Source organism: Dreissena polymorpha, chromosome 13 (assembly GCF_020536995.1).
Source record: "Dreissena polymorpha isolate Duluth1 chromosome 13, UMN_Dpol_1.0, whole genome shotgun sequence".
NCBI classification, from domain to species: Eukaryota; Metazoa; Mollusca; class Bivalvia; order Myida; family Dreissenidae; genus Dreissena; species Dreissena polymorpha.
The window spans coordinates 75,427,146-75,452,829 of record NC_068367.1 but is presented as its reverse complement, the minus strand read 5'-3'; the positions used below and the strand labels follow the sequence as shown (position 1 = coordinate 75,452,829).

General features: G+C 35.9%; 1 protein-coding gene across 3 annotated transcripts in view; it reads right to left on the bottom strand.

Moving 5' to 3' along the window:
- LOC127856263 (ras-specific guanine nucleotide-releasing factor RalGPS1-like) overlaps positions 1-25,684 on the bottom strand; it is a 116,560-nt gene that overhangs the window by 71,983 nt on the left and 18,893 nt on the right. For all 3 annotated transcript variants that reach the window (XM_052392367.1, XM_052392368.1, XM_052392369.1), the window contains exon 2: positions 19,180-19,274. In XM_052392367.1, coding sequence (XP_052248327.1) covers positions 19,180-19,274 — 95 coding nt within the window. The remainder of the gene's footprint in view (positions 1-19,179; positions 19,275-25,684) is intronic.

The following is a 25,684-nucleotide window of genomic DNA, read 5'->3' as shown; positions in this document are numbered from 1 at the left end:
CCTTATTGTTTAATGGTGTTCGATACGGTCTTAATTTAATGGGAGGATGGTCCCCTGTATCGATGTTAAATTCCATTGCTGTAGTTTGTGTTAGTTCTAAATTATTTCTTGCGAAGAGAGTTCTGTGTTTTAAGAGTATTGGAAGAATATTTTCTTTTTGATCTCCAGCGACATGTAAATCTGATAGAATCTCATCTTTAGACAAACCTGATTTGGGTGTATTGTTTTTGATAACGCTTTCGATAGAACATATTTCATTATCTTGGATAGATTGAAGTTGGCCTATGGGACAATTACGTCTTAGTCTAATCGTTTTATGGGTATTGTTTATAATTAGAATAGGGAATTTACGATCACGCGTTGTCTTGACTACTGAGTTAACGATTGTTAAACCGGGTTCGTTATCAAAGAAAGAATTACTTATTCCAGTAAAGTCATAATTTTGATTTGAGCGTAAGCTGTTTTTTTTTCGTCCTGGCAAGGAGTCTATATGCAGTTTGTGGTTTAAGAACGGTATGCCTAGTTAGCCTCGCTATTACCGAAAGGTGTACATCTTCTTCCAGAGGTACATAACAATCTTTTATTCTTAAACATCCTAGATCAAAGTATACACGGACACCGTTGTCTTGTAAGAAATCTCTCCCTAGTATTACGTTCCTATTAATGTTTTCAACGACAAAAAATGTATGTTCAATATATATACTCCCTATTTTAAATTTTAATTTTACATTCCCGCGAATGTATAGCGAGTTACCATCGACCGCTTTTAGATTAATTTTTGTCATTTTAAGTGGTGGTTTGTGCTTTAATAGATCATAAGCTTTTTTACTAATTACGGAAAGTTCTGCACCACTATCTATCAAGCTCCTAAATTTACAATTTCCTATTGAAATGAGGCAAGAATTTGGGTTTCCACACAAAGCAATATTATACGTCTTTACGTTTCCGTCGTTACCATAGACCCCTTTTTGGTACGACGTTCCTAGTTTTTTTGATTAAGGTATGGTTTTCTTTGAGTACATTCTCTACTGAAGTGTCCCAATTTTCCACAATTCCAACAGTCTATTTTGTCTTTCCAATTTTTGTCATATTCGTTCTTACGTGCGTAATTGTTTTGACCTACCGCGTATGCATTTATTTCGTTTTTCCTACGTCTACAGTCTTGTATAACATGACCCTGTCTCTTGCAATACCTGCAAGTGTTTGATGGTCTCAAATGATCGATTTCCATGGGAACAGGTCTATTAGGTGGTGTTTGAACTTGATTATGACTCAAATGTGACCTTAATTCGAATCTTGCTCTTACATTTTGTTCGGCTAATGCGGAATTGACTGCTAACGCTAAAGTAGTTGGATTTTCTCGCATTAATTTAAGGCGTAAATAATCATGTCTCAGGCCGTCAATGAAAGTTCCAATTAACTGACTTTCGATCATCTCGAGGTTATCCTCATCATTTTCATACGCTTCACTAGATAAAGACAGAAGTCGTTCCGCGAATAATTGGACATTTTCGTCGGGTTTTTGTTTGAGTGTTTTTAAGAGAGCGAGAGCATAATGAGGGTCCTGGATTTCTGCGAATCTTATCTTAAGTTCATTTTTTAAGGTTGCCCATGACTCATCAGGAAAATCAGTCAAATACCTCTGAATGTAATCGCTAACAAGTCCCCTACTAGATTGGTAAGCTACTAACTTCAATTGATCCCCCGCCAAACGTGAAAGTACCCCATATTTCTCTATGTTTTTGATCCAATTTTTGTATTCTTTAGGATTTCCGTCATAAGTTTGAATTACTTGTGAGACGCTTTGAGTTCCGATAACATTTGTTACTCCTCTAATATGTTCGCTTAAATTTTGAAAGAATTGTGGAATCGCTTGATCTGCCATCTTAGATAATTAACCATAGGAAAATAAGTCAGTCACTCACCGAATATTTGCCCGTTCGTTGTGGAGGTCCGGCACGTCTTCTTCCCTCTGGCCCGTGAAAGAAGTGGTACTTCTGGTTGATCCTCTGGTCACCGCGCACCAGTTAAACACGTGTCACGTAATCGGATGTACTTTAGTGAAGATAAAACAAGTCTCTGATGTCTAAAATATTTCTTTTATTTTACTCTATTCTCTAACACCAAAATTGTACTATAATAATTTCAAAGTCAAAGTAAATAACATAACGTGAATAATTCCTAAGAGAAAGCTAGGCCCCGTCTGCCTATTTTGAGGATTATTTATACTGATCCCGTTGTGTATTCGCTTAATTCGTGACCCACGCCTGTCAACAAGTAATGGACGTCAATGTGTGTATCTTGACGTATATAGACAGATGATGTATGATCCCTACAGATTTTACACCGCCTGTAATCGCGGGCCCCTATGTAATTTGACAAGCCAATTTGTGTTCACAGGTGTATTCACACCTGGAACACGCATCGGAACGTCAGTCCTCTCGCTTAACGTATTTACCAACCATTTATATGCATTTTACGAGTCACGAATCTTGCTTAATGGATTTACTAATTGCCTATATGCATTTTGCGAGTCACGACCCCCATGTTTTCTGTTAGTTACATCTCGCTGAAATATTTCTATTGACTTTTCATAAAGTAACATATTCATTATAACCCATTACATTACACATCTACATAATCAATTTCAAATTTCATTACCCCTACCCGAAGGTTCTATTTCCTAAATTAGTTTGTTTATACAACAATAACACGACAATAACAACACAATAATGTACAATGAGATAAATTCTATGATTACCCTACCCGAAAGTTCTATGACGTTACACAACTCACTCTTTCAAATGATTTTTTTCTATTATTATATATATTATATGTATACCCTACCCGAAGGTTCTATGAGATAAATTCTATTATTATATATATTATATGTACATTACGTTACAGCCTGTGCTGTCCGCACAGGCTAATCAGGGACGACACTTTCCGCTTTTATGGTATTTTAAGTTTCAAGGAAGTCCCTCCTTATCGAAAATCAAGTTTAGGCGGAAAGTGTCGTCCCTGATTAGCCTGTGCGGACTGCACAGGCTTATATGGGACAACACTTTACGCACATGCATTAAGCCCAGTTTTCTCAGAACGCGGCTCATATGGTCAATCGTTTTCATAATTCAACAACTCAGTGTAGCACAAGAGAAACCATGGAAAGACGCATTGCTCACCTGATTCAAGGCAAGAACGTTTGATCAATGCAACACTGTACATCATTGTGTTACTTACAGATAACAAATCTATGGATTTATTGCATTTTTTCTGCTTCAAATACGCCAAATTTGTGGGTCAGGATGCCTCTAGATTGAAATCTTTGCATCCCAAGTTGTTTTTGTTAAAATTGTAACGCTGTTCAGCGTTACAATGCTAAGGTAAATAATCTATTTGATAATTGAAAATATTTACAATATATTATAATCCCTAAATTATATCTCCATGATACAAAATATACACAATCTTTAAAAAGATGGAGACCAAACAAGCATTTGGGCCCTCCATGTTACAAGAGAGGAAACCTAAATATTAATCAACTGAGTAGTGTGGCCCAGGTAAAATATTGACCATGAAAGGTCACCATGGTATTTCATTGATTTTGATGGTCATTCCCGTTTTATCATGGTCACCCATCAAATGCCACATGAAACACTGTGGTCAAGAACATGATTGACCATGATTTAACATTGTAGAAATTTGAATTGTCTGACTGATTATTGGTTACCCTGGCAAACCTAAATATACATTTTTTTCAATGTTCATTCTTCTGGCATTGATAAAAAAAGTAAACAAGGGCTGTTTGTAAAACATGCATGCCCCCCATATGGGTTGTCAGTTGTAGTGGCAGGCATTGTGTGAATAAGTTTTTGTCACTGTGACCTTCACCTTTGACCTAGTGACCTGAAAATCAATGGGGGTCATCTGCCAGTCATGATCAATGTACATGTACCTATGAAGTTTCATGATCCTAGGCCTAATTATTATTGAGTTATCATCAGGAAACCATTTTACTGTTTCAAGTCACTGTGAACTTGACCTTTGACCTAGTGACCTGAAAATTAATAGGGGTCATCTGCCAGTGATGATTAATGTACCTATGAAGTTTCATGATCCTAGCCTTAAGCATTTTTGAGTTATCATCGGGAAACCATTTTACTATTTCAAGTCACTGTGACCTTGACCTTTGACCTAGTGACCTGAAAATCAATTGGGGTCATCTGCCAGTCATTATCAATGTACCTATGAAGTTTCATGATCCTAGGCATAAGCATTCTTGAGCTATCATCCGGAAACCATTTAACTATGTCGAGTCACCGTGACCTTGACCTTTGACCTAGTGACCTGAACATCAATAAGGGTCATCTGCCAGTAATGATCAATGTACCTATGAAGTTTCGTGATCTTTGGCGCAAGCGTTCTTGAGTAATCATCCGGAAACCATTTTACTGTTTCGAGTACCTGTGACCTTGACCTTTGACCTTATAGTGACCTGAAAATCAATAGGGGTCATTTGCCAGTCATTATCAATGTACCTATGAAGTTTCAAGTTTCATAATCCTAGGCGTAAGCGTTCTTGAGTTATCATCCGAAAACCATTTTACTACTTTGAGTCACTGTTACCTTGACCTTTGACCTAGTGACCTCAAAATCAATAGGGGTCATCTACAAATCATGATCAATGTACCTATGAAGTTTCATGATCCTAGGCCTAAGCGTTCTTGAGTTATCATTAGAAAACCATTTGGTGGACGGACGGACGGACCGACATGTGCAAAACAATATACCCCCTCTTCTTCGAAGGGGGGCATAAAAATTATATATTTTAAACAAGGGACAAAATTGTCACAAAACCAGGTTTTCATTGTGAAAAAAAAATCTGATAAAGGGAGAAAACTCAAACTGAACTTTTGAAATGAACAAATAAAATTAACCCCCTTTGTAAGTTTGTTTTTAAAAAAAATCTATTTTTAGTCGTGGCGACCTTGACATTGGAGATATTGACATGATTCTTTTGGTGCGACACACCGTCCCATGATGGTGAACAAATGTGCCAAATGATTTTAAAATCTCACAATGAATGACATAGTTATGGCCAAGACAAGCTCATTTATGGCCATTTTTGACCTTTGAACTCAAAGTGTGACCTTGACCTTGGAGATATCGACGTAATTATTTCGCGCGACACACCGTCCAATAATGGTGAACAAATGTGCCAAATGATTTTAAAATCTGACAATGAACGACATAGTTGTGGCCCGGACAAGCTTGTTCCGCCCGCCCGCCAGCCAGCCCGCCAGCCAGCCAGCCAGCCCGCCCGCATTCGCCAATCTTATAACCAGTTTTTTCCTTCGGAAAACCTGGTTAAAAACCTGGTTAAAAAATGTACACGGTTACTGTCTTTCTATTTTAACCAAATAACACAAACAAACTTTTACAATCACCTCACATATCTTATCTTTAAATATGCAAGTTTGTCCTTCAAATCTTTTATTTATTGCCATTATTATAGATGGCCAATTAGGCCGATATGACAGCCAATGCGTTGATGCAATAAAAGAGACACCTGCAGGCCTGTGAATGATGAAATCTACCAAGGACTTTAATGGCCCAATTTGCAAATAGTAGTGAACACAAAATAAAACTGTCAAGTGGCAAAAAACCTTGCAAAGAAAACTGATGAATTATTTTATAACCATCAATTAATAATTCACAAGTGACTGGATGGTTTTATGACATCGCAAACTGGACAAGTGTCAGAAAGTTAGCAAGTTGTTGTTAACATCATGACAAGTGCAAATAGGGTGCATATTATGGCAGACAGCTATGGTACAATTCGAAATTTACTATGGTTGATTATAAAATAATCAGACTATGGCAGATAATAAAAGACTAAGACTATCGTTGATAATTTAGTAAGAATAGAGTTTGGCAGTTAACTGAAAAGGAAAGGCAAATGTTATGGCTGATACGAAATAATAAGACTATAGGTGATAACTTACGACTAAGAATATGGCTCAAAATCTAAGACTTAGCTGCAGTCTGTTGTGGTCTCAGAGCCATGAGTTATCGCTCTTAGTGTCTTATCCATAACCCTTTACCACTTAGATATGTAATTAACCCTTTACCACTTAGATACGTATTTAATCCTTTACCACTTAGATATGTATTTAACCATTTACCACTTAGATATGATTCAACCCTTTACCACTTATATATGTATTTAATCCTTTACCACTTAGATATGTATTTAATCCTTTACCACTTAGATATGTATTTAACCCTTTACCACTTAGATATGATTCAACCCTTTACCACTTAGATACATATTTGACCTTTTACCACTTAGATACGTATTTAACCTTTTACCACTTAGATACATATTTAACCTTTTAATGTCAACCTGCGAGTTACTCTATTCTGTTTACACATAGGCATTTTCAATTTGCTTCTGAGTCCAGGGAAAGGGATATACTATTATATAGGATGTAAAGGCAATTACCAGTGTGTCATCTTGACCAGCTTCACGTTGCACTTGTCCATGATCGTTGGCTTGTCCCACATTGTTGCAAGCATTTTGTCCAATGAGCAGTAACACAATGTTAGTACTGTTTCACAAATTAGATATGAAATAACCTGTACTTTACGCTGGCATTTGATTATGATTTTCTACATTTGACACACACTGTCGGAGACACCAGCAGATTCCTGTTGTTAATTAGCACTTAATATAAACAAATTAAACTTGTGTACTTGATAAAGTGATATCTTTTCCAAGGCTTAATTAGCACAAATTAAACTGATGTACCTGGGGTATTTCATTGGTATATTTTCCTTGGCTTTATTCATTTATTGGTCCATGAAACTGCATTGTTATTAATTCTCTTCTAATTATAATGCTTTGACATTATTTAAAAATCATAAAAAGTAACATAAACATATGACAGCTCTGAACTTCAAAAAAGGTAAAAAAAAAGTTTCAACAATGTATCCATGACAATTATAATACACTAATTCATACTAATTTTAAACCAATGATGACAGTTAAAATATTCACAGTAGACAAATTTACTCTTCAAATGCACTTGTGCATTATAAACTTCAACTGTAAACTGACCATAATATTTGTATATGCAAAAAAAAAATATCAGGAAGTTAAAATAAAACATAAAAACTTCCTACTTTATTATCGCAACCCAAATTCACATATCAATAAAATGGTAAACAAACAAATATCAAATTACAAACTTTGAAAATTAACCCTTTCCCACTTAGATACGTATTTTGACGCATTTGTAGTCGGCCTTAGAAAGTTAAATTTAATCGACCTTTCTTAATAAATTCAAGTTTTAAAGTCTTCATTTCCAACCCTTAGATACTGATGAGCAGCAAACAGCATAAAACCTGAACAGACAGTTAGTTACTCGCAGGCTGTTCTGGTTTTATGCTGTTTGCACATAGCCATTTTCACTTCGGTTCTGTCAGTGGGAAAGAGTTAACGAAAAAATAATGAAATTTCATGCAGAGCTGTTTTTAATGACTGTGTGTATGAATTTGTTTAGCGTGACCTTGATGTTAAACATAATTCAAGCCACAATAATACTCAAAATCAAGAATATTTGATAAAATAAAGTTAAACCATAAACAAGAGATGTGTTTGTCAAAAACACAATGCCCCCTTCTGCGCTGCTTTGAAGCCATATATTTGGCCTTTGACCTTGAAGGATGATTTTGACCTTTCACCACTCAAAATGTGCAGCTCCATGAGATACACATGCATGCAAAATATGAAGTTGCTATCTGAAGCAACATAGAAGTTATGAGCATTTTTCGAAACCTAAATTTGAAACCTAAATTCAAATGATGACGGAAAGGCAGACAGACAGACGGACGGTCTGATCACTATATGCCCTCCTTCGGGGGCATAATAATCAGTGTTCCTTAAAGCAATAGCCAAAATTTCAATGCTAGATGTGGTTTGGTAACATATTTTAAACAAATGCTTGTTTTTACTTTTTGTGTCACAATATATTTCATGTGAATTTCATGAGATGATATCCGAACATTTACCAGCATGCGCGACATTGGCTTCGGGCAGCGTCGGATATCAGCGCGGGAATTACTCACATGGAATATATTGTCACAAAAAAAACAGCATTTTGTATCTCGTTAAATCTATGCTCCCATAACACATCTAGAGTTGAAATTGTGTCTTTTGCTATAAAGAACACTGATTTTGTATGTGTTAACTTAATTTTCTGAAATACTTTATGAAATATTCCTTGATTTTGAGTATTGATGGGCTTTTAAGAAAACCTATGCCAGCAACTTTAAGCCTGAAACAACCAGAACTGTATAATGTTGCCAAGAAAATATGTTCAGAGATTACCGTGAACCCTTCAAACTGAGTTTTATTTGCATCATTAGAATAGCTTTATAACCTTCAAAGTTATATTTTGAATACATCAGCAAAAATATAACTTTGGCGGCTGCACATTTAGAGTAGAAAAACAGCTTGCAACAACATAAATAAAACTAAAACAATTGCAATGTTGGTCGTCTCACTACATATATATCCAGTAACAAAATTGCATTAACCCTTTACCACATAGACACGTATGTTTATGCATTTGTAGTCCCTTAGAAAATTACATTTAATTGAAGACCTTTCTTACTCTAAGGTTCAAGTTTTAAAGGCTTCATTTACAACCCTTAGATACTGATGAGCAGCAAACAGCATAAAACCTGAACAGACTGCGAGTTACTCGCAGGCTGTTCTGGTTTTATGCTGTTTGCACATAGCCATTTTCACTTTGCTTCTTATGAAGGAAAGGGTTAATATACCATACTTTAGGACTACTTCCAATTTCTTAAAGTAAAAACATTTCACAATCAGTACAGTTCTCACTCTTGTCCAAATGCATTATGAAGAACATACTTATATTTAATCCCTTCACATCGTTCACACACAAAAAACACAATTGCAACATTAAATTTCCCAGAAACAACTTGAATTTTTCGCCTTCTTAAAAATATATCAAGTGTTAATTTTCTAAATATGGTGTTGTTAGCACTTTGGGTTTCATAATTATAGCCATACAGTCTCTCAAGACGCTTGTGTCATTTTGTTGAGCCAATTTCCCCCGCATTCACTTCATCGTTCAAGTGGCAACAACATTTGCAAAACAGGCGATTTCGGTCATTGCAGCGGAAGTTTGAAAGGTTAAGTTATTAAGTACTCAAAAGATTAGACATTGAACTGAATTATTTATCGTTATTACAACTGTATGAATATCCTCCACCCACCAATTAGTACTTTTCTTGAGAATACAATTTGCTGTTGCTGCAAAAAGTTATTTTAACTGCCAATGTCATAATCCTCCTCAGCAAATTGCAGTTTAATCAAGCGATCTGAAATCCTTGTATGATACGTGTTCTAAGAAAACTGGGCAAAATGCATGTGCATAAAGTGACATCCCAGATTAGCCTCACTGTGCAGTCCGCACAGGCTAATCAAAGACGACACTTTCGGCTTTTATGTTATTTTTCTTTAAAATGAAGTCTCTTAAATTCTTAGCAAAAATCCAATTTAGGCAGAAAGTGTCATCCCTGATTTAAGCCTGTGGGGACTGCACAGGCTAATCTGGGACGACACTTCTCCCACATGCATTATGCCCAGTTTTCTCAGAACGTTACTCATATTATTACTTGACGTCATACCCGCCAATGTGAAAGCAAGACTTAAGAAACCCGAGTTCACAATTTTCCAGTACAGCTAGGACATGTGAGCTTATGCCAATATCAATCACTGGCCATTAAAAACATTTTTTTTAGAATACTCAGGCTCTATTGGTTGTTTTCATCTTCTTGATATAAGAGCAATGATTTTGAGCGACAATTTATATAAATTTCTGTCATAAATAATATTGGCTGTCTTTATGCACAAACCTATTTTTTTACTAAAAGAATAGATCGTCAAAGGACAATTATAATATTGACACAACTTTATAAGGTTATTTGATTTAAATACTAATCACTAATATTACAGCATTTCTATATTCACAAAAATGTGTTAATGCTCACAAGTAAGCTACTTTAGTGTCCAGTAAAATTAGTTTCTGTCAAAACCCACACATAGGAGCCACTCTGTGGAGAAATGGGGATTAATACATGTCAATTACAAGTATCATTTAAAACGATGGATGCTCCCCTTGTTTGACCTTGAGAAAATCTAAAATTAGCCTTGGTGACCTTGACCACGATCCTAGTGACCTCAAACCTCATTAAAAGGTAGAGGTCCATGCAAGGTACCTACGTGACAAATATGTAAGAGATCAGTAAAATATTGAAGGCGCTAAGAGAAACTGTAACAATAGTGTGACAGAAGGATTTGGAAGTACGGAAGGAAGTAAGGAAAGACAAACTGGCAACTATATGCTCCCTCGAAAATTTTCGGAAAGCATAATAAAGAGTTGTCCCAGATTAGTTGTTACACGTCATTCTGATACGTCCGATAATCCAACGCCCATTTTACCTACCTGGGGTATTGTAGTCATTTAGTGCAGAGTATCCTTCGAATACAGCGCAGCATCTTTTATGTGGAATGTAACCTCAACAGATCAACAACCCAAATTACAAGTACTTTGAGCAATCGAAGTTCATAAAGCACTGATCAATTGACTTAGGAGGCATTCATTTTGGTTTGAAGAGCACTTAATTAAGTATTCCACTCATTCTGAAAGACTGCAAAACCAGAGAAAGGGAGTTTACTGACACTTCAGGGTAGGAAATTGTACTTAACTGTCCTTTTACCAGAGGAGGGGATTTTCAATACTTCCCTTTTAGGTTTCCCCAAACTCTTCACTTGTAAATATATCCAGAAATGTTTTTATTAATTGTTTATCAGGCAATATTTGGTTTCAAGAAGGATTTATACAAGCAAGAAGGTCCTTGACATTCTTAAACTATAGCAAAAAGTTGAATTTGAAACACTGAACTATATAATGTCCCTTGATGTTTTCATGGTGTGTTGTTGGAACAAAGTTAATATTATTATAAAGTTAGAATAATTCTTCATCCCCTAAATCCATAATGAACATGCCATTGTTCACACCCACACGTCATAATGTCATCAGATGAGACACTTGTATTTACCCATTTTCAATTTCTCAATTTTCAATTTCCATATATTCACAAGATAATGTGGTTGTTTTCTAAGCAAAACTCCATAACAAGAGACACCGATCCACCATTATATTTCCAAATTTGGACACTCTAACTACGCAGTTCTTGTAAGCAGGCGTAGAGATGATACAAAGATATTTGTTGACCAATAAATCGTCTATGTGGGAAGGATGTATCGTCCAAAATCAGACATCCGATCACTTTTCCAATAACGCTAAATGGTTGTTCGGAAAAATCACACATCTGAGCTCTTAATACTTTCTGAAATATTCTTTTCAATTTGGCACAAAATTGGCAAGATCACCGCTTCAAAAGTAACATCAAAGTTGGAAATCAATTAAGACCTCTAAGAAAACTGTTGAATTATTCATGACATTTTGAACAACACAAAGAAATTGAGATGTGTCAAAAAATCTTTAATTATAAATGGAATAATAACATTTTTCGAAACCTTTACTTGTTTTTATCCATGAAGCAAATAATATGGCAGTTACAAATGAAAGGAGGTAAATATATAAGAATCTTTACATCATGCATCATTTTGTAGTAATCACTCAATTTGATTGATTTCAAATTGTCACTGTAAACACTTTGTCATTGTTAAATTCTTTAATAAAGAATTCTGTCAAACATCCATCGAAACATCCCAGTCACACAAAACCAAAGAAAACTTATCCCCCCATCAAAAAGCACTCTTGGTTTGTCACAGACACTATTTCGTAAAAGTTGGCAGCATTTTCCAATAATCTTTAACGATGAGACATCAGACTAAGTCATGTGACAGATCAAAGATTTCACTGGCTGACTGGCTAGACCGATCAATGAGATACAATAATTGTATTATTTATGGTCCAAACAAAGCAATACTAGCAGTTCATTATAGGAGAGAGATTGCGATTGAGGTCATATGCAAAGAAACAAAGGAAAATTCCATGCAAACAGAAGAGTTATTATAATGAAATGTTTGACGGCTTTAATGGCCATAACCAATTTATTTAGCATAATTTGACAATGATATTTTTATACCTTTAGGCCTGTCTTACTGTATGATTTAGAATTCAAATAATATTTTTAACTTATACAAGCAGCAGGAGTGACTTATGTGATATACAATGCAAGCTTAAAAGTTACCACTGTGTTACTGTCATGTCAGGATTTTGTTGATATTTATTACCTCCCCCTTAACCCCTCCTGTGTTGCCTTTATCATTTGTATTTAACTGATAACCAATGTTTGTGATCTAAAATAATAAAAAATTAATACATTATACAATTCATATTCCTAAATATATCAATGTTTGAACAAAAACAATCAATTTACATTCATTTCAATAAGTGGCAAATGAACAGCGATTCTGGTTGATCCGACTTGAAGAAATCTTATTTATAAATTTAACAAGGGCTGTTTGTAATGCATGCATGCCCCCCCATATGGGATGTCCGTTATAGTGGCAGCCATTGTGTGAATACGATTTTTGTCACTGTGACCTTGACCTTTGACCTAGTGACCTGAAAATCAATAGGAGTCATCTGCGGGTCACGATCAATGTACCTATGATGTGTCATGATCCTAGGCAAAAGCTTTCTTGAATTATCATCCAAAAATCATTTTACTATTTTGGGTCACCGTGACCTTGACCTTTGACCTTGTGACCTGAAAATCAATAGGGGTCATCTGCAAGTCATGATCAATCTACCTATGAAGTTTCATGATCCTAGGCGTATGCGTTCTTGAGTTATCATCCGAAAACCATTTTACTATTTCGGGTCACCGTGACCTTGACCTTTGACCTAGTGACCTCAAAATCAAAAGGGGTCATCTGCGAGTCATGATCAATCTACCCATGAAGTTTAATGATCCTAGGCGTATGCGTTCTTGAGTTATCATCCGGAAACCATTTTACTATTTCGGGTCACCGTGACCTTGACCTTTGACCTAGTGACCTCAAAATCTATAGGGGTCATCTGCAAGTCATGATCAATCTACCCATGAAGTTTCATGATCCTAGGTGTATGCGTTCTTGAGTTATCATTCAAAAACCATTTTACTATTTCTGGTCACCGTGACCTTGACCTTAGACCTAGTGACCTCAAAATCAATAGGGGTCATCTGCAAGTCATGATCAATGTACATATGAAGTTTCATGATCCTAGGTCCAAGCGTTCTTGAGTTATCGTCTGACAACCACCTGGTGGACGGACCGACAGACCGACCGACCGACAGACCAACATGAGCAAAGCAATATACCCCCTCTTCTTCGAAGGGGGGCATAAATATATAACCACTTACAAAACAGACAAATAAAATGCATTAGCCCCAATCCACATCTTTTGCCATATCACAAGTTTATAGAATTATAAGTGTTATATCTGGTCTAAAATTATCAATTCAATCTATACCTGAGTTAGGTTTGTTATTTATGGAACAATTGAACCATAAATTAGACAAATAAACCAAGAAACATGCTGTTTAATGGCATGTATGTTGAGGCACTGCAATAAAACACGTCTTGTGCTGTCTTTGAAATTCGGTCTACCTAACTTTTCAGCAGCAAAAAAACAAGATTGCTTTAAATTTATGAGGCTAAGATTTATTTAGAATTAACAAAAGATTCCTTGTTTTAAAGAGGAAACAGTCACGGCAGGGGTGGGGGAATGTGAAACTATCAAATCTGTTACCAAGACTATTTTTTTGTATTTGTAACAATGTCACAAATATGACTAATATACCCCCCCCCCTCTTCACCACTTTGTCAGCTATAATACATATTCAGGGGCAAACAACTCTGGAATATTTGGATCACTGAGGAGTAAAAATGTAACTTGAACATTGACACTTTATGGTGATGATTTATTTGAAATTGTAATTGAACAATGTAAACAATGTGGAAGAGATTGCTTATGTGGACAAACTGACTAACTGTTTAGTTAATACAAACCTTATTGTAACAAGCAAATATGTTGGATTGATTTCCCCCACCGAATACATTTTGTACCTATGATGATTTGCAGCAGAATGTAGATAACTTCTTTTTATGAATCAATTAACATTCACAATGAATGTAGCTCTGTTTCATGAATAGCAAAGATGGAGGAACATGGCAATAACTGTAAAATAACAAAGTGTAGGGTTATTGTATTTATGCATTGCAATTCATGTTTAAATATTGTATAGAATCTGAGATATAGCCCTGAAAAGTTACAATATAACAAGAGCTGTCACCACAGGATGACTTATGCCCCCTATGAATGCTTGATAGAAGTTATGAGCTTTTTTTCGAAACCTAAACGCAGATTTCGAAACCTAAATGCGGACCCTAAGTTCAAGGTCAAGGCCACAGGGGTCAAAATTTGTGTGCGTATGGAAAGGCCTTGTCCATATACACATGCATGCCAAAAATGAAATTGCTATCTGAAGCGACATAGAAGTGATGAGCATTTTTTTAAACATAAACGTGTGAGGGACAGAGGACGGACAGTCCGATCACTATATGCCCTTTGGAGGCATAAAAATAACTAAAGAAAGTGTATGGGTATAATGGTGCAGTGCATGGCACTTCTCCTCATTGATATGTTATTATAATACAAACATGAAGTTTCATGTTGAAATCTTGTATAATATCTGAGATAATTAGCCTTGAAAAGTTACATCATCATACATAAACAGCAAACAGTTTTCAGAAAGTGTAGGGTTATGGTTCTTGTGCATTGTACTTCTCTATATACCAATGAAAATGCAACTTTTAGATTTTATATAATTTCTAAGATATAACCCTGTAAAGTTTGTGACAGACGGACTGACGGACGGACCGATGGCGGGACTGATGGACAGACAACAGAAAAACTCTATTCCTCTAGCTTCGGTTGGTATAATTACCGTAAACCACCTAACGTGCCCATCTGATTGTTACATGCTATATTTGATTATCACAGTGAAATACTCAATAGAGACCACTTCAGCTGCATATCATTCACAAGGAAGTAGACATATCCACTGTATGTTGTGCTGAACACCACGAACACTGTTGAAGTGCAGGAAATGCCTTAATGAGATCAAAATGACAATGATATTCAAACATACAAAATATGAAACACTGATTATTTTTTATACAAAAGACTGATTTAAAAACGTTTTGCAGCAAAATCAATCAGCAAGCAAAAACAAATTGTTTTGCACACATAAACCTTTTGACACAAACTTGCATTCTGTATAGAAAAAGGAGGATTTATAGACAGAATTACATGATAAGTAAACTTAACAGCCAAAAGAGTATAATATCATGCATTAGAAATACTACGTGTTGTAAAACAAAGTGATGTAATAAAAGTACCTACACGTCCTCAGAATAACTGCCTGTCAGACACAATCATATCACCATAGCTGAGGTCCTTATTTGTAAGGAAGATGTAGGTACAACATAATAAATCAATCAATCAGCCCCTGAAAGCCATAATGGCCTATCAGCAGTCTGTGTACATATTCTGATAGGACATTTTGACTTTTACAGGACAAAAGTACATTGTTTGATGTGAGCTAATCCAGTAATCGAGACAGGTTCAGCAGATGGTGTGAAATATGTTTCTGTTCCAGTAAATCCAAAACATTAACCCATTTATGCCTAGAGTCTAGAAAAACGGCCTTAGCAAACAGCGTAGACCCAGATGAGACGCATCATTATGCGGCTTCTCATCTGGGTCTGCGCTGTTTGCTTAAAGGAATTTCTGTAAGAAATATTCTAAATATAGAAATAAATATACTTAAGACATCCCTAATTTTGGAAGTAAATTGATCCAATTTAGAAGGATGGGAGAGTCCACTAGGCATAAATGGTTTAAGGGTTGAATGCAAAACTGTTGCATCAGTTTTCAATTTTAATGTTAGATACAACAGATCAGCGCCAAACAAATAATAGAACATGTAAATTAAATCCATATGATAATGCTTATCATTGGCAAAGCAAAATTAGCCTGCCAGGTAATGTACACTATAATCATGTAGATTACCTGAAGATCACAAAAAATATCCGGTCATTGTCCTCATGGTGAGAGGAAGCCATTTCACTTTCATAAAATAATGTGTTTGTAAACTTTGACCACATAAAAGCTCACACCAAAAGTTACATCATTTTGTACTCCGCTGTTTGTGCACTGAGATGGCGATTTTAAACTGAATAATAACGATCTTCTTTTCTTCCACTATATGTGCAACATAATTGACAACAACAGATTTGCTGTGTATTTAAAACACAATGTTGGTGTTCAGGAAAATTAGGAATGATAGCATATTATCATCTGACATAACAGCAACCAGACAGGTGATATGGAATTTCCATGCCCTATTATTTTGGGTTTTATCAAGGTGCCCATATCTTTAGGTGATTTGCTGTGTTCTGTTTTGTAAGCAGAAGTAGGAGGGCTGACCAAACAGTTTTGTAGATCAGCAGCCAGGTGTGCATTTTTCTTGAGTACTTTAACACTTTCCCACTCAGAAACAAAGTAAAAATGGCTATGTGCAACAAACACTGTATTATGTGAATTGGGAATAAGACATCAATTTGGGAATAAATTGTGTTTTATCAAAAGTGCATAATATGCAGTTTTATATGTTGTATTTATGTAGTTTGACAAATTATCATTAAAACAGATAGTTGCATATATAATAGCATCATTTAAATTGATTTTACTTCAAAACTTGATTTTTTATTAATTAAAAAAAAAATCCTCATGAAATGAACAGTGTCCATGCCGCGCATGGACACGGTTTAAAAATACACTTTAAATGATAAAAATACAATCACTGTTAATGAAAAAGTCATGGAAAATTGCTTATTATGCTTAAATTATAGATAATATATTACAAAATAAATGTAGATGATGAAATGAATAGTTTTGTTTGAGAAAATCATCAAAATGATGTCCATTCCCAGTTTGATGTCTTATTCCCAATTCACATAATACAGTGTTAACAGCGTAAAACCAGAACAGCTTGTTAGTAACTCGCAGTCTGTTGAGGTTGTATGCTGCTTGCTGCTCATTAGCATCTTAGGGTTGGAAATGAAGCCTTTAAAACTTGAATATATTAAGAAAGGACTTGAATTAAATTTGATTTGCTAAGGGACTTTAAAGGAAATTATTTGCTAAATAGAATGTATTTTTCCCAAACTAATGAGCGATAAGTTTTTGACATCATATTTCTGCTGAATAGGATTGCTGACCAACACAAGGCCAGGACCTAAAGGCAACACTAATAAACAATGAGCCATATTCTACTAGTTATGAAGTACAGATTCTTTAGAAGGTGATTAAAGTTCCATCATTTACAAGCCATAAATAACACAACAAAGTAAACATCCCTCACTGTTTGTACATAAAGCCCCCTGCACTTAACACTTACAGAGACCCAGAGGAAATTGTTGTGTTTTGGCAGAGGGCAATCTTGACAATTTATTAAACCTAACAGTAGGGATGCCTCTGAAACAACAGGCAACCTAATGCATGCCCTTGAAAAATGTACTTCCATTTTCTTTTGCTGATGCTCATTATTAAATTACTGTCCTCATATTACTTTTATCCAAAAAAAGGGCTGTTTGTAAAACATGCATGCCCCCCTATATGGGCTATAAGTTGTAGTAGCAGCCATTGTTTGAATACGTTTTTGTCACTGTGGTGGTGGTGGTGGTGGTGGTGGTGGTGGTGGTGGTGGTGGGTGGGTGGGTGGGTGGTTGGTGGGTGGGTGGGTGGGTGAGTGGGTGGTGGTGGGTGTGGGTGGGTGGGTGGTGGTGGGTCGGTGGATGGGTGGGTCGGTGGGTGGGTGGGTGGTGGTGGGTGGGTGGGTGGTTGGTGGGTGGGTGGGTGGGTGGGTGGGTGGGTGGGTGGGTGGGGGGTGGGTGGTGGTGGGTGTGGGTGGGTGGGTGGTGGTGGGTGGGTGGGTCGGTGGATGGGTGGGTCAGTGGGTGGGTGGGTGGTGGTGGTGGTGGGTGGGTGGTGGTGGGACGGTGGGTGGGTGGTGGTGATGGTGGTTGTGGTGGTGGTGGTGGTGGTGGTGGTGGTGGTGGTGATGGTGGTGGTGGTGGTGGTGGTGGCGGCGGCGGTGGCGGCGGTGGTGGTGGAGGAGGAGGAGGAGGAGGAGGAGGAGGAGGAGGAGGAGGAGGAGTAGTAGTAGTAGGAGTAGTAGTAGGCATAGTAGTAGTAGTAGTAGTAGTAGTAGTAGTAGTAGTAGTAGTAGTAGTAGTAGCAGTAGCAGTAGCAGCAGTAGCAGTAGCAGCAGCATTACAATACCAATAAGAAGTTTGTAAGAAGCATTTTCCTTATATATATATTTTAAAAAAATCGGCGTATTAAAAACATAACCGCCAGGGTGGGTGGGGTAATTTTCTATATAGGCCTATTGTGAATACTTTGGAACACCTTATTTTTAAAGTCAATCTTGTCATACTAATAACTTAGCATATTTGCTGAAGAGTTTAATCTTTGTTTCTTTCCATCTAAGTCTCTCAGGTGAGCGACCCAGGCCCTTTGGGGCCTCTTGTATAATTATATTTTTTAGCATCGATTGAACATGCTCTTTAATCAGTTGTTGTATTATTATCGATTATTTTATTAAAAATACTTTCATATGAGGGGAATTTTAAGGTTGGTAAATACACCGGAATTTTAGACCGAAATTTGCAATTACAAATGATCAATAAGTTTCAAGAATAACCCCTTGCCTGCCTATGATAATGAGCCTGATTCTGGGAAAACTGGGCTTTATGCACCTGTGTTAGTGTAGTCCCATAGAAGTCTGCACAGGCTTATCAGGGACGCCACTTTCCGCTAATACTGGATTTTTTAAACGGACTTCCTTTAACAAAAAAATATAATTCCATATAAGGGGAAAGTATCATCCCTGATTAGCCTATGTGGACTTCACAGATTAATCTGGGACAATACTTTATGCACATTCATTCAGCCAAGTTTTCCCAGAACAAGGCCTGTATTTATACAAGGGTACCTGGTGTTGTAGAGGGTCCCAGACAGTCGTCGTATCAACCGATCCTGTTTCTTGCGGGTTGCATTCTCACAGAATGAGTGCTGGCGCTTTAGACTCTGAAAATAGAACAAGGTTACTGTCAGCAGTTTGAGTCATCAACCTTTGCCTTTAATTGTCTAGAAATTGATGAGATGATTTCGTGTTTTACCTTAAAAAAATTGTTAAAAACATTCCCATTTTACATTAAAGTTTGGGCTTCAATAGAAGAAGTTTGGGCTTCAATAGAAGAAGTTTGGGCTTCAATAGAAGAAGTTTGGGCTTCAATAGAAGAAGTTTGGGCTTCAATAGAAGAAGTTTGGGCTTCAATAGAAGAAGTTTGGGCTTCAATAGAAGAAGTTTGGGCTTCAATAGAAGAAGTTTGGGCTTCAATAGAAGAAGTTTGGGCTTCAATAGAAGAAGTTTGGGCTTCAATAGAAGAAGTTTGGGCTTCAATAGAAGAAGTTTGGGCTTCAATAGAAGAAGTTTGGGCTTCAATAGAAGAAGTTTGGGCTTCAATAGAAGAAGTTTGGCTGTCCTAAGCAACCGATCAAATTATTTCAGAACAATACTTTCATAAAAACTCAAGCAATGTAGCAGATAAAGTTGATCTATTTTTAGAAGCAGTGACCTTGATCTTGACTAAACTGGTCCCAAATGGAATCAAAAACTAGATACAAATTAAGTTACTAACATTCACAATTTCAGCACAATAACTCCATACATATTCAAGTTATTATGCAAAAAGCATCTTTCTTATTTAAGTCACAGTGACCTTGACGACCAAAACATTGGTTTTCTTTTGTTCAAATTTGGGTCTGGTAGGGGGACCCTTTCCCAATGGAAACAAAGTATTCAAGTTTTAAAAGCTTTATTTCCAAACCTTAGATACTGCTGAGCAGCAAACAGCATAAAACCTGAACAGACTGCGAGTAACTTGCAGGCTGTTCTGGTTTTATGCTGTTTGCACATAGCCATTTTTACTTTGCTTCTGAGTGGGAAAGGGATTGACTAATTTTCATCAAGGCTGGTCAATGAACAACAAAAAAACAAACATTTTCACCAAAAACAATCGTTTTTCTATTTCCTATTTTAATAACAGTGACCTCGACCCAACAAGTCCAAAATGCAATCCCAAGATGGGTCTATTAACATACAATTTCAGTACATAATCTCCATCCAAAATAAGTTATTGAGCAGAAACTGATGTTATATTTTTAGCAACAGTAACCTTGACGTTTTTTAAACTCTTTTCCATTCAGGAGCAAAGTAAAAATGGCTATGTGCAAACAGGATAAAACCAGAACTGCATGCGAGTAACTCGCAGTCTGTTCAGATTTTATGCTGTCTGCTGCTCATCAGTATCTAAGGGTTGGAAATGAAGCATTTAAAACTTTAATGTAGTAAGAAAGGTCTTTAATTAAATTTAACTTTTCAAGGCACAACAAATGCGTAAAAATACGTATTTAAGTGGTACAGGGTTGACATGGAAAAAGATGTGTCGCACTCTCACAGAAAGAATGTGAACAAACTTTTAAAACTCAAAGCAGACTCTTATCTTCAGAAACATTTAATGCCGTGATATCAAAACACATACATATATGCCAGATATGTAACCAATTCTATTAAAAATATTGCTGTACATTTTCCAGCTCAGATATGCATTATCATACCTGTACATGTTTAGTCCTTTACAAAATCTGGTTTAACCCTTTGCATGCTGGGAAATTTGTCGTCTGCTAAAATGTCGTCTGTTGAATTTCTAAAATAAGCATTTTCTTCGAATTTTTTTTCAAAGAATACTATCAGAATAGCAAACAGTTTGGATCCAGATGAGACGCCACGTTCTGTGGCGTCTCATCTGGATCCAAACTGTTTGCAAAGGCCTTTAAAATTCAGCTCCAGCGCTTTAAGGGTTAATACTGGTTGCATACAGCCATTTACACTTAGCTTCTGAGTGGGAAAGAGTTCAATGGCCGGTCAACCAGATTGCTGTATATCATGAAAAAAAGAAAAGTTATACAATACCGTCATTAAATGCTTTATATTAATAAATTTAAACATTGGATCTAAAAATCTCCAGTAAAATATCAAGAATAAAATTTAAATAAAAAAACAACAAGCAATGTGTTTGTGAAACACTATGTCCCCGTATATTTGACCTTATGACCTTGAAGGATGACCTTGACCATTCACCACTCAACTTGTGCAGCTCCATGAGATACACATACATGCCAAATATCAAGTTGCTATCTTCAATAATGCAAAAGTGTACATTAAATAAGCGATTTTGACCCATATTTTGACCTTTGACCTTAAAGGATGACCTTGACCTTTCACCACTCAAAATGTGCAGCTCCATGAGATACACATGCATGCCAAATATGAAGTTGCTATCTTCAATATTGCAAAAGTTATGGCAAATGTTAAAGTTTGCACAAGCATACAAACAAAACAACAAACCAACAATCCAACAGACAGGGCAAAAACAATACTGGGGTATGTCCCCCACTATAGTGGTGGGAGACATAAAAATGTAACCCTCAACAGGGCTTGAACCACTGACTCCTGGAGCCCTGGACTAAAAAAGTAAAAAGTCTCCCATTTAGACCACTCGGCCATCCATGCTCATACAATGAGAGATGTATTTTATAATTTATATAAGCATAATCCTCGTAGTATCACAAAATATAACAACAACAACAAAACTCTCCAAATTACCTGATAGACATACTCAGTAAAATCTTATTACCGAATAAACTGAAAATATGAAAACTTTACAACATTTTTAAAGTAATGCAATATACCAGTCGTGATATTTATGTCAATATAAACTAATAATTGTAAATAAATACGGTATTTAAAACTTTTCTTCGTGATATAAAGCAATCTGGTTGACAGCCCCTTCAAGTTATAAACTCTGAAAACATGTTCTGGAAATGGCAAACGCAAAGGGTAGACAATAGTTCTTTTCATGTCTCTTTTTTTTTGTATAGAAATAAGTTATATGATTTGGAATACAGAATTTACAGAATTCATTAATTCAGAATATAGAAAACAAAGAAAGAAAACAAGTCAATCGATCAAAGGTAATATTAATTAAAGTCTCTATAACGCTCAAAATAAACGAAAATTTCGTAAAGTATTTCGTAAAGTAAAGTTAACACCTTAACAATCAGTGTTCCTTATAGCAATAGCCAAAATTTCATCGCTAGATGTGGTAAGATTACATAGAATTTTGTAGATACAAAATGCTCGATTTTATTTTTTTGTGGCCACAATTAATTCCTGCGAATATATGTATTCATACGACACACAAACAACATTTTAGTGTGCATATGTCGTATGAATAGATATGCAAAAACAATAATAAAAACGAGCATTTTGTATCTACAAACATCTATTTTACCAGACCACATCAGACGTTGAAATTTCGGCAATTGCCATAAGGAACACTGATTTTTATTTGGTTAAGTTTATTTTACGATCAAGTGTACAAAATTTTCGTTGATTTTGAATAGTAATGTTACTTTAAGGATGAGACTGACATTCAATTACGCTGAAGAAATGAGCATCTATTAATCTTAATATTACTACAACACGTGACTTGTTTTCTATATACAAAGAAGGAAAACTACCGGGGGTTATTACCATGATATACCAATGGATATAAGTATGACGTCACTTTGATTGTCCGCACACTGTTCATGAATGAAGACGACTTCATTTGATTGTGATTGTTGTGGTGACGTCGCGTTTTCGCGGAAAATTGGAGGACATTTAGTTAATATAATTCTCATTTATAACCGTTAAATCGAGGATAACTTATTAATGAAATCGTGTTAGAATCGAAATAATCTACGTGTAAGCGTTGGTTATTGCGGTAATAACCAACAGTATGTCGTTCTGATGCTTGTTATCAAACCACTCCGGCTACGCCCTCGTGGTTTAATTCCTACTCATGGGAACTACATACCATTGGTTATTACCTCAATAACCAACTGTTACCCGTCGATTATTTCTTAAATACATGACTATCAATCTTAAACATGTAATTAACAAGAGTAATGTTCAAAGTTTTTTTCAATGACACCTAGAGAAGTGATTTTCACAACATAAAATGTTTTTAATGATGCCACTCAACCTGCCGAAGGTCAACAGTCATCAGTATAACTGATAGACAGGAACAGAAATTGATAAGAAACAGTCCACACATTTCCTCATATTAATGGTATGGCAGGAACAGAAATTGATAAGAAACAGTGCACACATTTCCTCACATTAATGGTATGGCAGGAACAGAAATAAATAAGAAACAGTCCACACATTTCCTCACATTAATGGTATGGCAGGACAGAAATTGATAAGAAACAGTCCACACATTTCCTCACATTAATGGTATGGCAGGACAGAAATTGATAAGAAACAGTCCACACATTTCCTCACATTAATGGTATGGCAGGACAGAAATTGATAAGAAACAGTCCACACATTTCCTCACATTACAGCGATTTTCCTCCTTCTTTATAAAGTACCGGTAAACGGTACTTTCCCAATCGAACGAAAATTCCCAAATTCCCAAAACGGTACTTTCCCAATCGAGTGAAAATTCCCAAATTCCCAATCGGCATCTGGAAAAATCCCAATCAGCGTCCGAATTTTTTCTCAAAACGATCGAAAAGTTCGTAAAAAACCAACTTTCGGCGAGCGAACAAAGAAAATCGTATAGTTGTGTGTAACCACGCGCTCGATTAATTTCGGGTTTTATTATTCAGCGCATTCAATCAATAGAGTTGTTACTGTTTCCGGTTCTTTTGCCAGGCAGTCGGCGTACTGTTTTACGTCGGTTTGTAACCTTATCGTAGTTTGAAATGAGTCATAATAGCAAATTTTATGCTAAAAAACCAATCGGAACCATCTATCACAGGACACATTGACAGCACTAATGATGCTGTGCAGGGAGGGATGCAAGCAACTGAGTGATGATCAAACATCAAAGATTGTTGAAATTTTCACAAAAATGAAAGAGAGAGACATTGCTTTAAAAGAGATTAAAACAACTAGTAATTGATTTGGTGTGTTCTTTATAATATTTTGTTATTTATATAAACTTTATAACTTAATGGTCATTAAGGCATGCCTGCAAATGATTATTTAAATGGGTATGTTCAATTACATGTAAGTATGAACTGTATGATGTATTCAATAAGACCCAAACTTCACGACGCGATTTTCCCAATTTCAGGATTTCACGACTCGATTTTTCCCAATTTTGAGGTTTTCACGACTCAATTTTTCCCAATCGGACCGGTACGGGTACTTTTCCCAATTGGACAAGGAAAATCGCTGCATTAATCCTATGGCAGGCAAAGAAATTGATCACCAATAGTCCACAAATAACCCAAACATTCAATATTTGAAGAATTCCAATCTAGTTAAGGAAAGACAAAACAATTCTTCAACATTTAAAAAAGTATAGAAGAACTGAAAAGAAGCAAATGAAAACACTTAACAATTCTTGGAGATGCATAGAACATTGTACTTGTATTAAGGGAAATACTGGATAAATTTTCTTTATTTTTTGTTCCTTGGCTTTCCTGAGAAATTAAAACTTTACGTTTGCAGCAGTTAAATTGAAAGAAATGATGATGCATCAGCTATGAAACAATACATTGACCATCATTCTTTCACAGTTACATTTTGATCTGCCCCGGCGAAATGTTGTTCATGATTTCATGAACACTTCAAGCCAATCAAGAACTGTTCATGAACGGTTCTGAAAAAGTTCCTGAGCTTGGTTCATGAACTTTTGGACATGAACTGTTCTTAAGACATGTTCATGAACTGTTTATGAATTATTGTTGAACATTTCAAAGTTCATGAACAGTTCTTCATCTAACCATAAATACTTAGTGATGAACATTTCATGCACAAGTATTTCTAATGACTTTTCTGAGACAGACTTTAAGGATCCATCATGAATAATTCATGAATTCCTTTGTGCTAGATGTTTCATACATATTTTTGAAAGTAATATTGAAATGTCTAGCATACAAATCTTGTAGATTTGTGAAACCTGTGAAGTTAGTATGAATATGCATAGTACTTTCACCACTGTAAGTTAGAGTTCTTGACCTGTTCTATAGAATTTTTAGAACATTTGTACAAGAACTGTTTAAGAACTGCCTTCAGGAACACTTCAATAACTTTTTAAGGGCCTTTCCTGTTCTTGAATTATTCTTAAACTATTCTTGAACACTTTAAGAACTTTTTTTAACAACATGTTTCCTTCTGATGTTCTTAAACAGGTCTACACAATGTTTTTGAACGTTTGATGGACTTTTTAAGAATCCAATATGTTCTTAAAAGGATCTGTCATTGTTCTTGGAAGACTTAAAAGACAAGTTTAAGAACGTTTTAAGGACATCTTATTTCAAGAACTGTTTAAGATGATATCAAGAACTCAATGTACATTGTATTGCTGTTTTTA